A 16,319-nucleotide genomic window follows, 5' to 3' on the forward strand; every position below is an offset into this window, starting at 1 on the left:
GTTACCTATCGAACTGACAACCAATGCATAACAAAAACAATAAATATATTTAGAAATATACTAAATTACAAGTATTTTTTGTATTAATTGATGCTTCTACCTTCAAAGTACCCAACATACAACCTCTAATTTCAAAATTACTTACATTCAATCTGCAACCTCAGTGGAACTGTTTAAATCTAGGCTTAAAACACACTTCTATTCTATAGTTTATGAATGACCTGTATTTCCTGTTGACAATATCTGTGTATTATTTGTTAACGCAACATCCATTGGTCAGCCTCGAAGGGGGATTACCTCATGTGCGGCCCTTTCTCAAGGTTTCTTCATTTTCTTATGTTGAGGTTTTTGAGTTTTTCCTTGCCCTCATGTAGGATTTAGATCAGGGGATGGTGTCATAATATTCTGTAGTTTGCAATAATCTGTGGTCTTTGCAGCTCTTTCAGACTCCTTGTGATTAAGGGCTATACAAATAAACATGACTTGACTTCACTTGACTAACATAAGTATACCCCGATGTCTAAATTTCAAAATAGACCAAATTGAGTGTGAAAACTGACTTTTGTTGTCTACATTTTAGACGTCTTGCACTCAATGTGTGGCGAGTAATTCTGACTGAAAAGTACTTTTCTACAAATTACATAGTGTTCCTTCCTCCATAATGGGATTATGTTACAAAAAGTACTCACGGCAATTATTGGTCAATCTAAAGGTCGTGGCTTATTCTCAAAAACTGCTCTCAATATTGACAAATGGAATATCACCCAGAGTGACTCAGTCAAAGATTTGGGTGTCACATTCGACCCTAATCTGTCCTTTCAAACACACGTTAAGAATATTACTAGAACAAATTTTTTCCATCTTCGCAACATTGCCAAAATTCGCCCTATGCAGTCCCAGTCTGATGCGGGGATTATAATTCAGCATGGTCATCCTGGAAGGCGGATTACCTCATGTGCGGTCCCTTCTCAAGGTTTCTTCTTTTTCCTTATTTTGAGGTTTTTGAGTTTTTCTTTGCTCTTATGTAGGTTTCAGATCAGCGGGTGGTGTAATAATAGTCTGTAAATTGCAATAATCTGTGGTCTGTGCAGCCCTTTGAGACTCCTTGTGATTAAGGGCATCACAAATGAACATGACTTGACTTGACAGTAAGTAAGATCCATGAAATAGAGTTTGCCATTTTGTTCAATCGTTTCTTATTTCAAATGTAATTTAAGCTTCTGTTTAAGGGATTATTAACTGGCCTACATGTTTCTCAGAGTTCTCAACAGGTATAATACAATATAATTGAAATATAGGGTCTATGACCTCCAAACAATGCCCTTTTTCTTTGTTGACAAGTTCTTATTTAGACATTAATACAATTAAGCCCAACTTTGAAGATACATAAGGTGTGTACTGACTTAATGAATTTATGACGGCTTCCAATCCATTTACCTGAAAAATATGAAAGTATCTCCATCCAAGCGTCAACTGCCCACCAGGGTCTGTGTTAGGTTCGGGGCTTTGGGGGTGCTGAGCACCCAGATCAGTGGTAGGCAAACTATGGCCTGTGGGCCACATACGGCCCATCAGGCTTCTTAATATGGCCCGCCAAAACAAAACTGGTCAAAATATTATGGATATATGGACTGTATATATTATATACATATATATATAATAGTACACATAGTACTAGAAATAAAAAACGTTTTGTGACAATTTTGTCCCGATTTTGTCCCGATTGTCCTTTTGTGCGACAAAAATACTACAAAAATAAAACTACAGTAATACTGCAACATTACTACAAAATTATGACTACAGAACAACAACTCCATGTTCTGTCCTTCTCCATGGTCTTTGTGGAACTGGGCTGCCTCACAGGTCCTCCTTCGGCAAGTGAGCTAAAAAAAAAAACAAGCCCCAACCCTAAATTCCCACCTATGGCCCATTATCATATTATTTCTTATGCACTTCAAAAAAACATCTACAGTAATACAACAGATACATCACAAAAATCCTGCCATAGAAAAACTACAAAAATACCACTGCAGAAATACTACATTGCGGTGCTAGGAACCAATTGGATTCAACCATATCAAGGCAGTGAAATATTTACAACACTGCGTTGTTCACACCTTTATTAAAAAGACAAGAGTTTTAAAAATGCTTTAATTTTGGGAAATGTTTGGGTTGAATTTGGGTAGCTTGAGCACCCCCAAAATGGGGCTGGTTACGCCCATCGAACCAGCTGGGAAATGTTCAGGGGTCGAAACATGACGAAAGACTCCTTCAGGGGCAGTTCGTAAATAACGCGCATCTCATCAGGGAGACGACTCGACCGTTTGACAGACAACAAGCCTGAAGCAGATTCTTGTTTGCACACGCCCAACCGTTCTGCTTACGTTGCATTGTCATTAGGGCGAACATTGCGCTCGACGACCATCTTTAATTTTTACAACAGTTCGTTGGTTGGATGCCTCCTTAACCACTAGGGTCGTAGGTGTGACATGGGCAAACACAGCCTGGTGGTGCCCATCCCTTTCCAGGCCAACATATGTTTCCTCCGGGTCTCCAACCGGTGACTTTTGGTGTGTAAGGCGAATGTGCTAACCGCTGCACAACATATGTAAATAAATAAATGATTCAATTCAATTTTAGAATATATATTCTAATTGTTTCACACTTTAACTAATGTTATCATACATTACCAGCTCTGGGTGTAGGGCGCCCTGGGAGTGTGCTGGTTGGAGCCTAATTTAGGTGACAAAATAATTTTTTCCCCATTTTAGAGGGCAGCTTTTTTTAACATATCATAGGATTGGTACCTTCATGAGGCCAAAGCAACTGTGATGTTATCTTTAGTGTCTGGCAAGTAGAAAAATGGCTGCTCCCTACATTGGATTTAAAAAAGAGAATTATTAGGGGTTTAACTCATTCTATAGAGCAGTGTTTCCCAAATTGTTTTAAACCAAAGCACATGAATTACTGGCAACAATTTCATTTCTATGTTTGAAGGTTAATTGATCATTTAGCCTGAATTGAGTGTAAAGTTGTTCTTATTGTTTAAGCTCACCGTGGCTCAGTCGGTAATGCATCGATTTTGGTGAATTGCTCCATTTTTTTTTTTACAACAAAAAAGATGGTGGGTAGTGTTGTATTTGGGATAGTATTTAAAAATAATTAATATAGTGGGCAGTGTTGTAATAATAAATTATGTTTATGAGGTTTTAATTTTTTTTTTTTTTTGAGTATGTTTCATTCTAATTTACAGTTAGTAAAACTATAATAGAATGTACGTTTTTATTTGCAGCCCAAAGAAAATGTATCCTTACTTTTTCGACTTATTGTGAAATTAGAATGTTGTATTTTCTGATTTATTAATCGTAAGTGTTTAAAAGGGTGTTGGGTTAGTAATGACCTAATAGAAAAAAGGATTTTACTAAATAATGACCTGTTTTTCAAGGGTTAAGGTTATTTCTTTTATCTGTTGACAAAAATCATATTCAAAATGCCAGTGGACCAAAATTATTTCTCTTTTGATGAAATAAGACAAAACATTAAAATCTACAAAATAATGTGCAAGAATGGTACTTTATCTGATTTATTTTATTGATGTTTGCAGTACAACCATAAACAGCGTCCTCAAGCAAAATACGTTATTATCATAGTTCCCTGTACTACGTAATGAGCGAATAATTAGTATAAAAATGAAAAAAATATTAATCTGCTGCCACCTACTGATATGAATGAATGTTACAATTACACAGCTGATCACTGGAAGAAAGCAAATATCCAGTATAATATACTGGCAATGGACGAAATCGGGAAATTTACTGCGGATAACTTAGACAAGGGCAGCACGGCACTCTACCATGCCCGATCAAACTGGTTGAACATTTCTTGTGTAAATATTGTGTAAATTATAACTATAACCTTATCCTCCTTGTTTTATAACGTTATCTTCTCTGTTCCTTTATCTTCTTGTTTTTTTTTACCTCACTGTGAATGTGTGAAACTGGACTGTCATGCCCAATTTCGTTGTCACAATATGTTAACCCATTTTGTAACAATGACAATAAAGGTATATTCTATTCTATTCTGTTCTGTGTGTTAAAACTGATTGGGAAACGTGTTTACTCTTGTTTCTCATGACCAGGCTTCCTGTACGACTACACGCAGACCTACGACTGCTCCTTCTACCTGGCAGGGCTTTGCTACCTTCTCTCCTCCCTGTCGCTCTTCATGGAGCCCCTAGCTCAACGCTGGAGTGCCCGGCAGAACAAAGAGCTCCAGTCCAAGACGGCGCAGAGTGGCTGCAGGACCAACGGCTGCTTTGCGCCGGACCGCCAGCAAAATGGCGTTGTGTGAGAGCAAAAACCGTAATCAGTCTTAGAACCTCGCTCAAGGTTTCGCGCGAACGGTGAACTGAATGTGAAAAAGCCAAAATTGTAATGTATAGAAATAGTCTATTCTATAATCCCTCGTTTGTATCAGATGTACAACACACCCCGCACAATATGGATAGTAGCTACGCACAGTATAACCGACTCTTGCCTTGATGAAAAATAAGCTATGCAAAAAAAACTTGCTTTTCACCACAAGCATATGCCCTTCATATGCGCTCACAATGAAGCACTTCGGGGCCAAGCTAGACTGAGCTGCATGCACTTTATTTGAAGTGGACAAAGGCACACGCATGTTTGACATATAAGGTGTGTCTCCTCGGCCACCGTTGCAGGCCAAACTGGCTTTGCAAATGGGTGGGAGGCTCCTAGGACAATAGTAACACTGGCTATTAACTCAACAACTGCCAGCCCAACTCAAATGATGTCAGTCAAAGTGAATTAACTAAAAGAAGTTACTATTATCCAGTTTGTGGAAATATTCTACAAAAGTACATTTTTTTATTTGAAACATTTACAATTACATACATTGACATTTGCAAATATGTTTGTATTTTTTACTAAATTGGGGAGGTGATCTCTCTATTTTCCCCCCACAGACAAATGCAACAGTCAATCTATCCTCTCATGGTTATTCCAGGTGGATTAGACCATTATTGGTTTTCTTTTTCTTTGCAGTTTTTAATACTTAGAGGTGGGGGGCGGTATTTGAAAACTTTTTTACTCTCTGACACCATCTCCTGGCTTTAAGTCATGATTGCAGCCTGAGGCAACCTGTTCATGGTGTGTGTGCAGGTACATACATTTCTTAGACCCACTCGAATAAACTCTTTATTTTTCATCTTTTGGGGGACTTTGGTTGCCGTTTGTACTTTAATAGATGCATCAAATTTTTTACTTTTCCCATTTTTGTTCTTCACTGACAGATAGAAATAAAAAACCTGCAGGGGCCAGCATGGGGACTCTCTCTAGCACTCCCCAAAGCCCCTTTCCTAAAACTGAATGTGTTTTCCCTGGAATAGCTGTGATAAAAGTAACACAAAAGCAGATAGGCACAATGGAAAATAAAGCACAAGGGATCCTTGATCCCAGTTGGGCATTGTTAACACATACTTAATAAAACAATAACCAACTTTCAATTTTTAATAGCAACGTACCCCACCATCATAGTCAACCCAAAGTATATTTTCTTAATAATAGATTCTATACCTGCCCATCACAGAGCATTCTGGTTATTGTTGTGTTTGTGGAATTTCACTTAAAATCTACCTGTTCAATTTATTTCAGGGAGTGGCTATTTTGTCGCTTTCTGTCTTTTGAAAATTACGATGGAGTAGGTAATGCCTCACGATTTTACATTTTATATTATATATATATATATATATATATTCTATACTATATACATATATATTATATGCTGTATATGTGAAACTCTAATATATTTTCAATCTCCTTTACTAAATGTTTTAGCATGCTAAGCATGTACGATATACCTCTAAAACATATTAAGGGAACAATTAATCTCCAACATACATACTATAGAGGCAGTATGGAAGGTGAGCTTGTCCCAAAATTTGGTTCGACAAGAATCTGGCCAGCTTTGAGTTTTATTCCACCTTCCCACCAAAAGTCAATGGGGGTAAACTGCAAGCTCTAGTTACAAAATGAGATTAACGCTGTTGAAACTGGATTATTTGTATTTACAAATAATGGCCAAAACTCAAGGGAAAGAACTTTGAAAGGAGCAGAGCAAATAGCTTAAAAAGCTGATTGGCACTTTGTGTTTTCTTACCCTTCCATCAAATCATTTTAAATTAGCATTGTTTTCCAAATGTGATGGGCCTAACTTGGTCGCTTTTATCTGAATATGCATTGCAAGAGAGTATAACTAGTTCCCGATACAGTCTTCTACATTTTTGACCATATTGATCTTCGCAAAGATGCTTTTTTTGCAGCATCAGCACTCTTCGGCCTACCTCGCAAACACACGTTTTGACTGAATAGGTCAATATGTGTAGCAGGCTCAGCTTTCCTGAGCTTTCTGCAGTCACTGCGGATTGTCTCAAGAAGATGTGAGATGTCATTAGCAACATTTAGACTTTCTTCTTTTTCACTTTTTACCTCCCCTTTCTCACCACTATTTGCCTTAACTGTTATTTGCACCTCTAAATTCCTGTGACGTCAGCCAAAGTCATGAGAGAAATTTACATGCGTTTAAAGGGGATTATTATTCTTGTTAATCCAGGTGATGGGTTTTGTTACATTGCCCTCTAGTGGTAAAAGAGGGTTCCTACTTTAAAAATGTCAGATCCATGTTTTTTCTTCCTTCAAGTCACTTGCACAATACTGCACGGAGCCCTGAAGCCTTAGTGTGTTTCTGTTGCAATCACCAATGGAGTCACGGTGCTCAACAGCCATCCACAAATACATTTCCCTTCCCCTAATTAGCGTTCAAGGGCCAAGACACGTTTTGTATGGCGTTTTCTGATACTTTTGATTGTGGTTTATTATTACAAGTCGCCTTTTATGTCTATAGCATTTTCTCTTTTTGCAGTTGGAAACAACTGCATTTTATTCGGGATAATTGATCAAGAACGTAGAAAAGTTGTGCATTTAACCAATCAAAGGGTCTATGTTGTTTTTGTTGGTTCAATTTTGAAAGCAAACATGCCAGCGGAAATAAAATGGACATGTGACTGTTCTTGTGTGACTTATTCAGATGCAAATGAATCTCAACAATTCTGAATTGAAAGGTTTATTTTAGACAACAATACAACACAAACAGTACAGAGGTTTTCATCGTTGGTACATTCAGGTTGCGGAAAAGAAATTGTAGCGCTAACATGAGGATGTTTTTTCATTTTCGCACCACTTTGCAAGATCTTAAGACTGGAAGGCCTTTGAGGTACTTTTCCACTTTTGAACGTATGCATAGCACATGAACTAGCTTTTGATTGCGCAATAAAGCAAAACAAAAGCTAGCTTGTTGAGTAGCATCATCACTAAAGTGGAAGGTGGCAAAATGAGTGCCATTATTCAGTGTGACATTCATATAAATAACTAAATAAGCTAGCTCATCAATAATCATGTTGATTAAGTTGAATTTCCCACCACTTGTATTTTTACATCAATATACCTCGAACCCCGATAGTCTTAACAGTCTTAACCAGTTGTTGGAAGCATACATGAAATCAAGTCTTGGAAGCAATACACACCAAATAATAATAAAAAAAAAAATACAAAAACAATTTACCTTCAGGATCTCTTCTTGAACAAACGTAGGAAAAAAAGAGATTACTCACATGAGTCAAGAGAGGTTTGGGATGTTCAGTGTCATGTGAACCAGGCACCATCTCTCTTGAGAACCTGGTAAAATGAAACACACACTCACACAAACAGATTATTTCCTGTTTGTTGTATGGGATGAAAGTGCGTCCTGCTAACTTCTGATTGACGAAGATGTGAATCCTTCATCCTGTTCTGGAAAACCGAGTTACGAGGCCAACTGTATATGATAGACCGCTTTTGCCTGAGGATGACAAATGAGAATTGAAAATGACACTGACTATTAATACTTCTCAGACATGCTCCGGACAGAATCTGATGCTTGTGTAACTCTAGTGCAGTGAAGGAAGTAGGCACAAATTACTTTCTTATTGTTCTTATGACGTCAGTTTTTTCATACATGTGAACTACAAAAGCTATTATTTTTGGTTGGGTTTTTTCCTGATCATTTGAAAACTTTTGTTATGTAATTTAGTAAAAAAAAAAAAAAGTGCATGAAGTGTTCGCACGTGTGTTTCAAAGAATAAATAACGTTTTGATCTGAATATATGTAAAGTTATTATTACATTTTTGTGAATTTAATGTTTATGGTTCTTTGTTTATAGTTAGCTATAGTAACATGTTGGGGCTTTTAAGCAAAGCCCACAAGAAATTCATGTTTCTCAGATATATGCAGAATCAGCTAGTGTATTGCATTTACCTATTTACAGGAATGGGGTGAGATGACCCCAAAGGTTCTCCTTCTGTCATCTATTTGCAAGTCAAAACTGATAATTACTAAATAGAACATTTATTTTTTTTTGTCGGCTAATGACCACCACAAACTAAAGTTACATTCTGTATATCAGTACCCATTTTGAAGTTGAGTGCTACATTGTGTTCCTTATTAGCCTGAAGGGTGACCAATTTGATATGAATAGCAAAGTATCATGTTATTACTATGTTGTTACTGTGTTATTACAAGGCTGTAATGGTTAAAAGTAGATACAATAGTCTTAACCACCACTACATCTTGCCAGTTAGAAAACACATTTCTGAGAAAATCACAATGACCAATCACTAGTGAGCTATTTTCAGAACCTGCTTGGGGGCTACTCAGGTGCTCTTAAGGGGTTACCTGGTGGCCATGGGTATGGGAGGCCCCTGGTTTAGAGCGCGCTTTACTTTATCTGGGGCCAACTGTGCAAATAGCGTAAAGACAAGTTATTTATCTAATTATGCCTGAGATTGCTATTTATTGGACTACAACCATAAAATATGTGGAAGAGCTAAGTTTACAGAAATGCAGTGTATACATAAGTTTGACTGCTATTTTTCATGTTTATAGCTTGGCATTGTCTGTACACTTCAATGTTTGCGTATTGCTTCTTCAGTCTACAAAAATGCTTGACTATGTGCCATAAAAGGTTGCAGAATTATGTTCACTGTGAAGACAAGACCTTTGCCATTTCAACCAAATCATCATTTGCAGTTTTACCTGAGATTACAAGTGGGTTACCATGGCAACCGATGCACTTCAATACTTACCACTGCTGCCGGAGCTAGCGATACAGAACCAGCAAGGCAGCCTTGTTGCCATCATTGAATTCACCCCGACTGCCGAAGGGAGTGAAGGCACGGAAGTCTGGATGGAGGACGCTGAGCTCCTCTCTCTCTGCTCCTTCTTCTTCTTTACAGGCTAATATGACCAAGATGCCCTGAGTAGATGAGTAGGCCTGTGAATGAAGGGTTCTACTGGGTTGGATCCTTCCAGGGCCATCAGAGGAAGGGAAAACCAAAACAAGAAACAACAGTTGATGATGGATGGTTCTCATAGTCGCAAACAATATTCCCACGGCGCAACATCCTCCTGCCCGAGCAAAATCATAGTAGCTCTCACACAGCCAGGCCTCGGGGGTCTCTCTGGCAACATGACCGACGTCACACGAGAGGAGGGCTTGCAGTTGACTCCTGGCAGGGAACTTTGCGGCTCCCTGGAAGCAATTTACGTTGTGCAAACTGCAAAGCAATAATGGTCATCCTCTTTCTTTCTCCCATTTTCTGTACATTTCACTTCATCATCCTGGGAAACACAAACATTTCCTGGTTCTCTTCAATTCACTTCCATCCAAGAAACTTGGAAGCTTTCTCCTTCAAATGAACAATTTATTGATGCACTTTTTTTGCAGGTATGTCAACAGCTCCCACTCCTTCGTCCCGCCCCCCTCGTGACATGGGCACGTACAAATGTTATCGGAAGACAGGACATGGCAGAGCTGTGGGAAGGGCCCGGGGGGGCCACACAACTTAAATGCAAACGTGGAGTCCTCAAGCGTCAACACCGGAGCTGTTAGAAGTTAAAGCTTTAACTCACAGTTAAAGTGTCAAACATGTTTTAACTATTGAGGAAAAGTTTTAACTTGAGACGTATTAAAATGTTCACTTTTGAGATAAGACAGCTTTAAAATTTAAATAAAACATACAAAGTTACTTGGACAGGACTTGTTCATAGTGATGAAATTACAGAACAGCGGGATTTAAAAAAAAGTCTACACACCCCTGAGGAATTGCCAAATGTCTATCATGTGAAAAGACAAGAGAAAGTTAAAAAATCATCTTCTCTCTATTATTACTATAACCGTGAACTTGTACTCCACAACAGACTTTTAAACATATTGTAATAAAATCTAAATGGCATTTTAACACATCATAAGTTATAATAGTAGTACACAAAATGATTCATGTCTTTTTTTGGTCTTAGATAAGAAATTTCTCAGGTTTGTGTACACTCTTTAGACCCGCTGTACAAACCAGTTCAATATGTAGGCCACAGTGTCATCTTATGGATTTATTAAAAAATAAATTTTCAAATGATAAAGTAACATGGGCCTACTCACTGAACTTGTGATTGTTATAAGGACCTTTTTTTGTTTCAGTCAAATTGTCAATAACAACTTTTTTTTCACATGCCAAATCAGTCAAACAAAATCTACAAAACATTCTAAAATATGGAGTAAAAGCAAGTTAATGTATGTCATTGTGAAAGGGCAAAGATAAAAGCTCATGTCTTGAAATTCTGTCTGCCTTTACCAAGAAAACATACACAACAATAATCATAATAGGTGTTCTGTTGAGATCTTCTCACAAACATTTAACAAATACATTTTTACATTAAAATAACATGATTCCCTTTCATTAAGACATTGATTTCAAGGATAGTGTCAGTAATTATACGAATAATACTGTCATTTCTGAAATTTTTAACTACCGTTCCAGAAAAACTACAACTACAACTTTTGCAAATTTACATTCACGTTTTCAGGGGCTATAGTATTGATAAAATAACAGTTTATGATTCCACTATAGCGCCATGATGCTTTAAAAAAAAACTTGACTGACTTGACTCTCAGTACATTAGAAATGAGACTTGAAAAACTGAAACATGCAAGCACTGTAAAAATACATTGCATTAGTTATTTTGAGTAAAGACCAAAAAAGCGCAATAAAAATGAGGACTGCCGTCATCTTGGTAAAAGCAGACTTCCATAAACAAGTGCTTGTAATATTTGAGACATTCCGGACTGGCTCAGGTCTACTGTAGTGATTGCACAAACATGAAAGTTCATCAATTCTTGAACATGGAAAGGCTGACCCAAAAGTACCATAAGGTCGAAGATGTCACAACTTTGGCCCATTGCACTGCTTGCTATCATTTTGTGTAATTTACACAATATGATACTTCTTGGTAGAGGAAAAAAATGTGGCACTTTGAGAAGCAACGTGCCATGAATTACTACTGTTTTTTAATTACTGCAGCAAATTCCAGTTTTATTTCAGAAAGAAAAAAGATTGAACCTATGCTAACTTTTTGTAGAGCAGACACAATAACAACATAAGCAGGCCAGGATCACTTCACAATGTGCCTACAAAACATTTAGTTCATAGGGAATGGGTTACTTAATTTTCTGTACTCTGTAATTCTATAAAATATGTTATTGTGTCCACTTCTTGTACAATTAACTTCTGAAATTTCTAAAGTATTGATTGTTTTATAATATTCCAAAAAACGACTTTTTTTTTTCGTTCATGCAACCTCAGTGTATTTCCCAAATTACCCGGCCTTTTTAGGAGTAGCGATGGTTTCAGTGGAAAACATGGTAACGTACAACATCCAAGAACTAGTGTCGCCCCAAAATGCAAAACACACGGCATGCAATGGTTACTGAAATACAGCAGTTTTTTGAACACTTTCTGACTCATTAGTTGTTATTGATTTATGATGCACCTCGCACCACAATCATGATCAAATAGTCCTCTTCACTTTTGGCCAGCACTTTGGCAGATGAATCCAGGAACTGCTGACAGAAATCACAGGGAGGGAAAGCATGGAGGACCCCCGTGGAGTCCTTATCACGGCTCCCACCCACAGGGAGGCCAATGACGCCGGCAGCCTGCTTTTGGTTGAGGTAGGACACCAGGTTGCGGAGCGGCCGCTGGGTAGCGACAGCCTGGTCGGAAGACGATTCCTCTGTAGCGCCGGGAACTGCAAGGAGGACGGCATAGCCCCCCGGGCCTGCCGCTTTGATGCGCCGAGAGACTTCGTCGAGCTTCGGCTGGTCCAAGCGGAGGCGTTGGGTGATCTTGAGCTCGTACACCTGCTTTCCGGATTTTCCGTCCGTGAGCAGCTCCCTGGCGACGCCGTGATCCCCCTGGAGCAGGTGCATGTTGGCTGGAAAGTTGCTGTTCTTCAGCAGCAGCATGCCTTGCCAGGCCAAAGTCAGCTTAGTGCTTTCTGATTTGGATGACGACGCATTTCTGGAGGACACTTCAGAGCGTTCTCTCTTTGAGGAACATTTGCTGCCGTCACCAGCTTTGCGTTTACGTTCTCCGGCCAGTGAAATGTAGCCACTGGAGGAGCCCTTGAGTCTCCGTTCAGTTCCACCTCGGTCTAGGCTGCTGTGGCGTGGAGGAGGAGAGGGTTTGTCGGTCCGCGCGATGCGTTCAGAATCACTGAAACGCCCATCTCTGCAGCCGTCCACAGGGCTGCCGCCAGGCGAGAGGCGCCGACGCCTAACTGTCCTCTCAGAGCTCTCAGGAGAGTGATCAATGTGACGCCCTTCCTCCATGAGACGCCGCTTGCGCGCAGGTTCTCGTCCGTGAAGTTCTCGCCCTTGTAGCTCCCGCTCCAGCGACCAGGTCTCCCGTGCACGCCGCTCCCGGTCCAAATGTCCGAGTGGCTCAAAAGAAGACGTCCCTACCCGCTCCCTGAGAGCTGGATTGGGCCACTCTGTGTCAGAAAAAATCTCCCGGTCCCTGAAGTGAAGTGGCGGTGGAGTCCTTTCTCTGACCCTCAAAGGCTCCGGTGCTGTGCGGTGGACAAACGACTCAGCCACCATGTCAAAGGAGGTAATTGGAAGAGGTTGCAAGAACTGCTGCTGGTAACGATGCTCTGTGTCAGCGAAATCCACTCGGAGTCTTCTCTCAGGCCCACCCAGAGGGTAGCCCCGCATGTGTGTGCAGGCTGCCTGAGCCGCATCCAGACTTTCATACTGAATGTATGCCCAGGAGTCCCCCTTCCTGTAGTCTATATTCCTGATGGTGCCAAAGCGATCAAATTCTCTGGCAAGGGCGCCCAAGGGCACCCAATGTCCAAGGCCACCCACCCACAGACGTGTGGTGGGTGTGGCTTTTCCGTAGCCTATCTTAATGGGGTTGCAACCTACTATTTTCCCAGACATGCTGAGCTTAGCACGGTGAGCCATGTCCAAATTCTCAAACTTCAAAAATCCATACGTGCTGGTTTGACCCCGAACGGGCCGTTTGATGTCCACCTCTGTAATGACGCCAAACCTCTCAAAGGCTCTTCTCAGGTCAGCCTCCGTGACCTCAGTGTCCAGGTGACCCAGGAACAGGGTGCGATTGGCTCTTTGGTCATCTTCTGGCGATATAAAATCCTCCTCACGGAAGGTTGCCCGCTCTGCGATGAAAGCAGGCCGGGTCCGACTTTCAAACAGGGCGAAGTCACGGTCCCGCTCCAGCTCTCGAGGCAGGGGTGGTGGCGGTGGAGGTGGCAGCCGACCCAAAGCCAGCTGCTGCAGGCGGTAGTCTCTGTAGCCCAAGCCAGTGGGCGACAAGGGTCTCTGCAAGTGTCTGTGGCTTGATGCTGCACCATAGATGTCCCTCTCGACCGGTGAGCGGCTCCTTCTGCGGCTAATATAAACTGCCTCTATTTTCAGCGGCCTGTCATACAGCACGAGCCGGCCCCTGGCGTGCTTGGCCGCTCGGGCGTCCTCAGACTTCCTAAAGTTGACAAAGGCGATTCGCTCATCGTTGCTACGGCTCAACTTGACGCTCACATCACCAAATTTTTTGAATTCGTGAAAGAGTCCGTCCTCGACGTCCTCATCGCTCAGCTGGCTGCCCAGGTCGCTTATTTTTAAGGTTTTGTACTCTCCTTCGGCACCGAGAGTGGGGACTCTTTGGTCACCGCGGGACGTGCTCCTCACCGAGGCCAAATCCAGCGAGAGGCTCAAGCTGCTGTGGTTCTTACTCACGGAGCTTAAGAGTCCAGACTGACAGCTGTGGTTGTTACTGAGTCGGCCGTGTCCGTCGTAGTCCCGGTCCCGCTTGTCGCCAAGCAGGTTCCTTCTCGTTGAGGCGCCGTCACTTTTGCCAGAACTGTTACCGTTGTTATTGCTCCCACCGGATAGAGACAGCGCGCCCATTTTCTTGCTGCTCGGGTGGCATCCTCCTCTATCGCGAATATTGTCCAAGGCCCGCGAGCGTTTTTTCAACGGCGACCGCTCTTTACCTTTCATTTCGCTCCTCGCGCAGCCGACCCAGGGTCGCCTGAGGCTTTTCGTCGCAGCAATTTGGCGAATGGCCTCCAGATTTCAGCTAAAGAAATTTGTGTTATTTACTGACCCTGCGGCAAAACAACAACAGTCGCCATTTTGTCGAGGGTTAAATCATGTCCCGCCCTACGAGCCTCCGACACGCAATTGGTCAGAAAAGTGGGCGGAAAGTGATGACGCTCGTGCCAATCAAAAAACTAGCGGAAGCGCTATTGACAGCAACCAGCGTCTTATTTATCGAGCAACATAAACTAAGCACTAACGCAATGTTTGACGAATGAGTACTATGATAAAATAATACTGAAAAAAAACATAGTAAAGAAATAACTAGTTTTCGTGCAGTATTTAAAAACACATTTGGATCTCAGGGCCCGTGTGGAAATATATAGCTTCTTATCTAATAAGGACCTAAAACATTTTTGGGTGCTTTTTAAAACAAGAGCAGGTTTTTATAAAAGGTTTAACAGTCTAAAAATTTGTAACACTCAATTTTCTTCGTTTCCTGAACAGGATAGCACAGTCCATAAGTGTTATGCCAGATTTGGCATAAAAGGAAAGTGTTCGTTGTTTACCACATGGTGACAGTGTCGCAATACATATTTTCAAGCGCGTGTCGAACCCCCAAAGCCTCGATTATAAAAATAATAACGAAGCTTGTTTTCTCTATATTTCCATCTTTTGTGGTATTTAATAACTGTACCATTTGTAAAAAAAAACACTAATTCAATTCATTTCCTTAACCTTTAATCTAACTGAGGAAACGTATGCATACTGGAAAGTAATAACATTGGGACACAATCATACATTTAAGTGTTTTGCTTCTTGCTATCTATTTTTTTGGGTGAAAATGTTTACCTGAACGTGGGAATTCCACTGTTAAATTTCAGGTCTATTATAGAATACAGGTAAAGCATATTTAAACCAATGTAAAGACACCAGGAGCTACCGTTTAATTATTATCATTATTTTTTTACTTTTTTACTTTATGTTTTTCAATTAGTGGTGAGAAAAAGTGTAGTTATTTGCAATTGTTTCCCTCCGAGTATGATACAATTACATTAAACAGCTTTTCATGACCTTTATTTTAAGTAAAATAACATTGGACGGGGCAATAACTGACTGCTTAGATGTCTTATTCACAGTTGAGGCTGGGGTCCAAGGTGTGAAGTCTGCATATCCCCCCTGTAGTTGAGTGTTTTTCTCAGGTTTCCTCACTCATTCCAAAAACATGCTTGGTAGGTTGTGTATGGGTGAGCGTGTAACCAGTTGTCTCTCTCTTTGTACCCACCGATTGGCTGGCAGCTAGTCCAGGTTGTCCCCTGCCTGATGTCATCTGTGCCCTATAATCGGGTCTGGCGCGCCTTTGTCCACCAGAGGGCGCCTAATCGATTTGTAATTAATTAATTAGCTCGGCCCTTCATAAGGATAATTTGGACAGCACACATCATTGGGTGTTTTTCGTTTTCCACCCTCAAGATTATAATCAGTTTTTTCGAGGGTCAACCTAATTGGTGAGGTTTGTTTTTTGTTCCTGGTTCCGACATTTTATTGTTTTTAACTGTTTGTTTATCGGTAGATGATTTTCCTATCAAATTTAATCTGTTTTTGAGCCCCTTGCCTTTTCCTGCTTCCTGCGTTTTGGTCCACCGCAAACACATAACAGAAAACTCATTAACTTGTCCCATTCTTACGCACAGGCATCTGTAAGGATCCTTGTTTGGGTTGTTGAATGTTCTTACCAGAATTGCAAAGGTCATTGTCACATTTCTTTTCATTTCAATGATTTGATTACAGCGGTGTACCAATCGCTCTATCA

The 16,319-nt window shown here is 40.6% G+C and overlaps 2 protein-coding genes across 3 annotated transcripts in view; one reads left to right on the plus strand and one right to left on the minus strand.

Moving 5' to 3' along the window:
• The window catches only part of slc16a4 (solute carrier family 16 member 4), a 49,094-nt gene extending 42,008 nt beyond the window's left edge, over positions 1-7,086 (plus strand). For both annotated transcript variants that reach the window (XM_088331064.1, XM_088331065.1), the window contains one exon: positions 4,139-7,086. In XM_088331064.1, the coding sequence (XP_088187190.1) occupies positions 4,139-4,350 (212 nt within the window). In that variant the 3' untranslated portion in view covers positions 4,351-7,086. The remainder of the gene's footprint in view (positions 1-4,138) is intronic.
• A 2,708-nt stretch (positions 7,087-9,794) lies between these two features.
• On the minus strand, positions 9,795-14,605 carry rbm15 (RNA binding motif protein 15). Its single transcript, XM_088331063.1, has one exon. The coding sequence runs from the start codon at positions 14,465-14,467 to the stop codon at positions 11,924-11,926; it is 2,544 nt and encodes an 847-aa protein (XP_088187189.1). The 5' UTR covers positions 14,468-14,605; the 3' UTR covers positions 9,795-11,923.
• Positions 14,606-16,319: the final 1,714 nt, after the last annotated feature.

Source organism: Urocampus carinirostris, chromosome 3, assembly GCF_059441175.1.
Source record: "Urocampus carinirostris isolate Australia breed hairy pipefish chromosome 3, RoL_Ucar_1.0, whole genome shotgun sequence".
Lineage (NCBI taxonomy): Eukaryota > Metazoa > Chordata > Actinopteri > Syngnathiformes > Syngnathidae > Urocampus > Urocampus carinirostris.

Excerpts from the sequence above, each read along its gene's own strand:
- rbm15 (XM_088331063.1), bottom strand. The coding sequence starts at position 14,467 with ATGAAAGGTAAAGAGCGGTCGCCGTTGAAAAAACGCTCGCGGGCCTTG.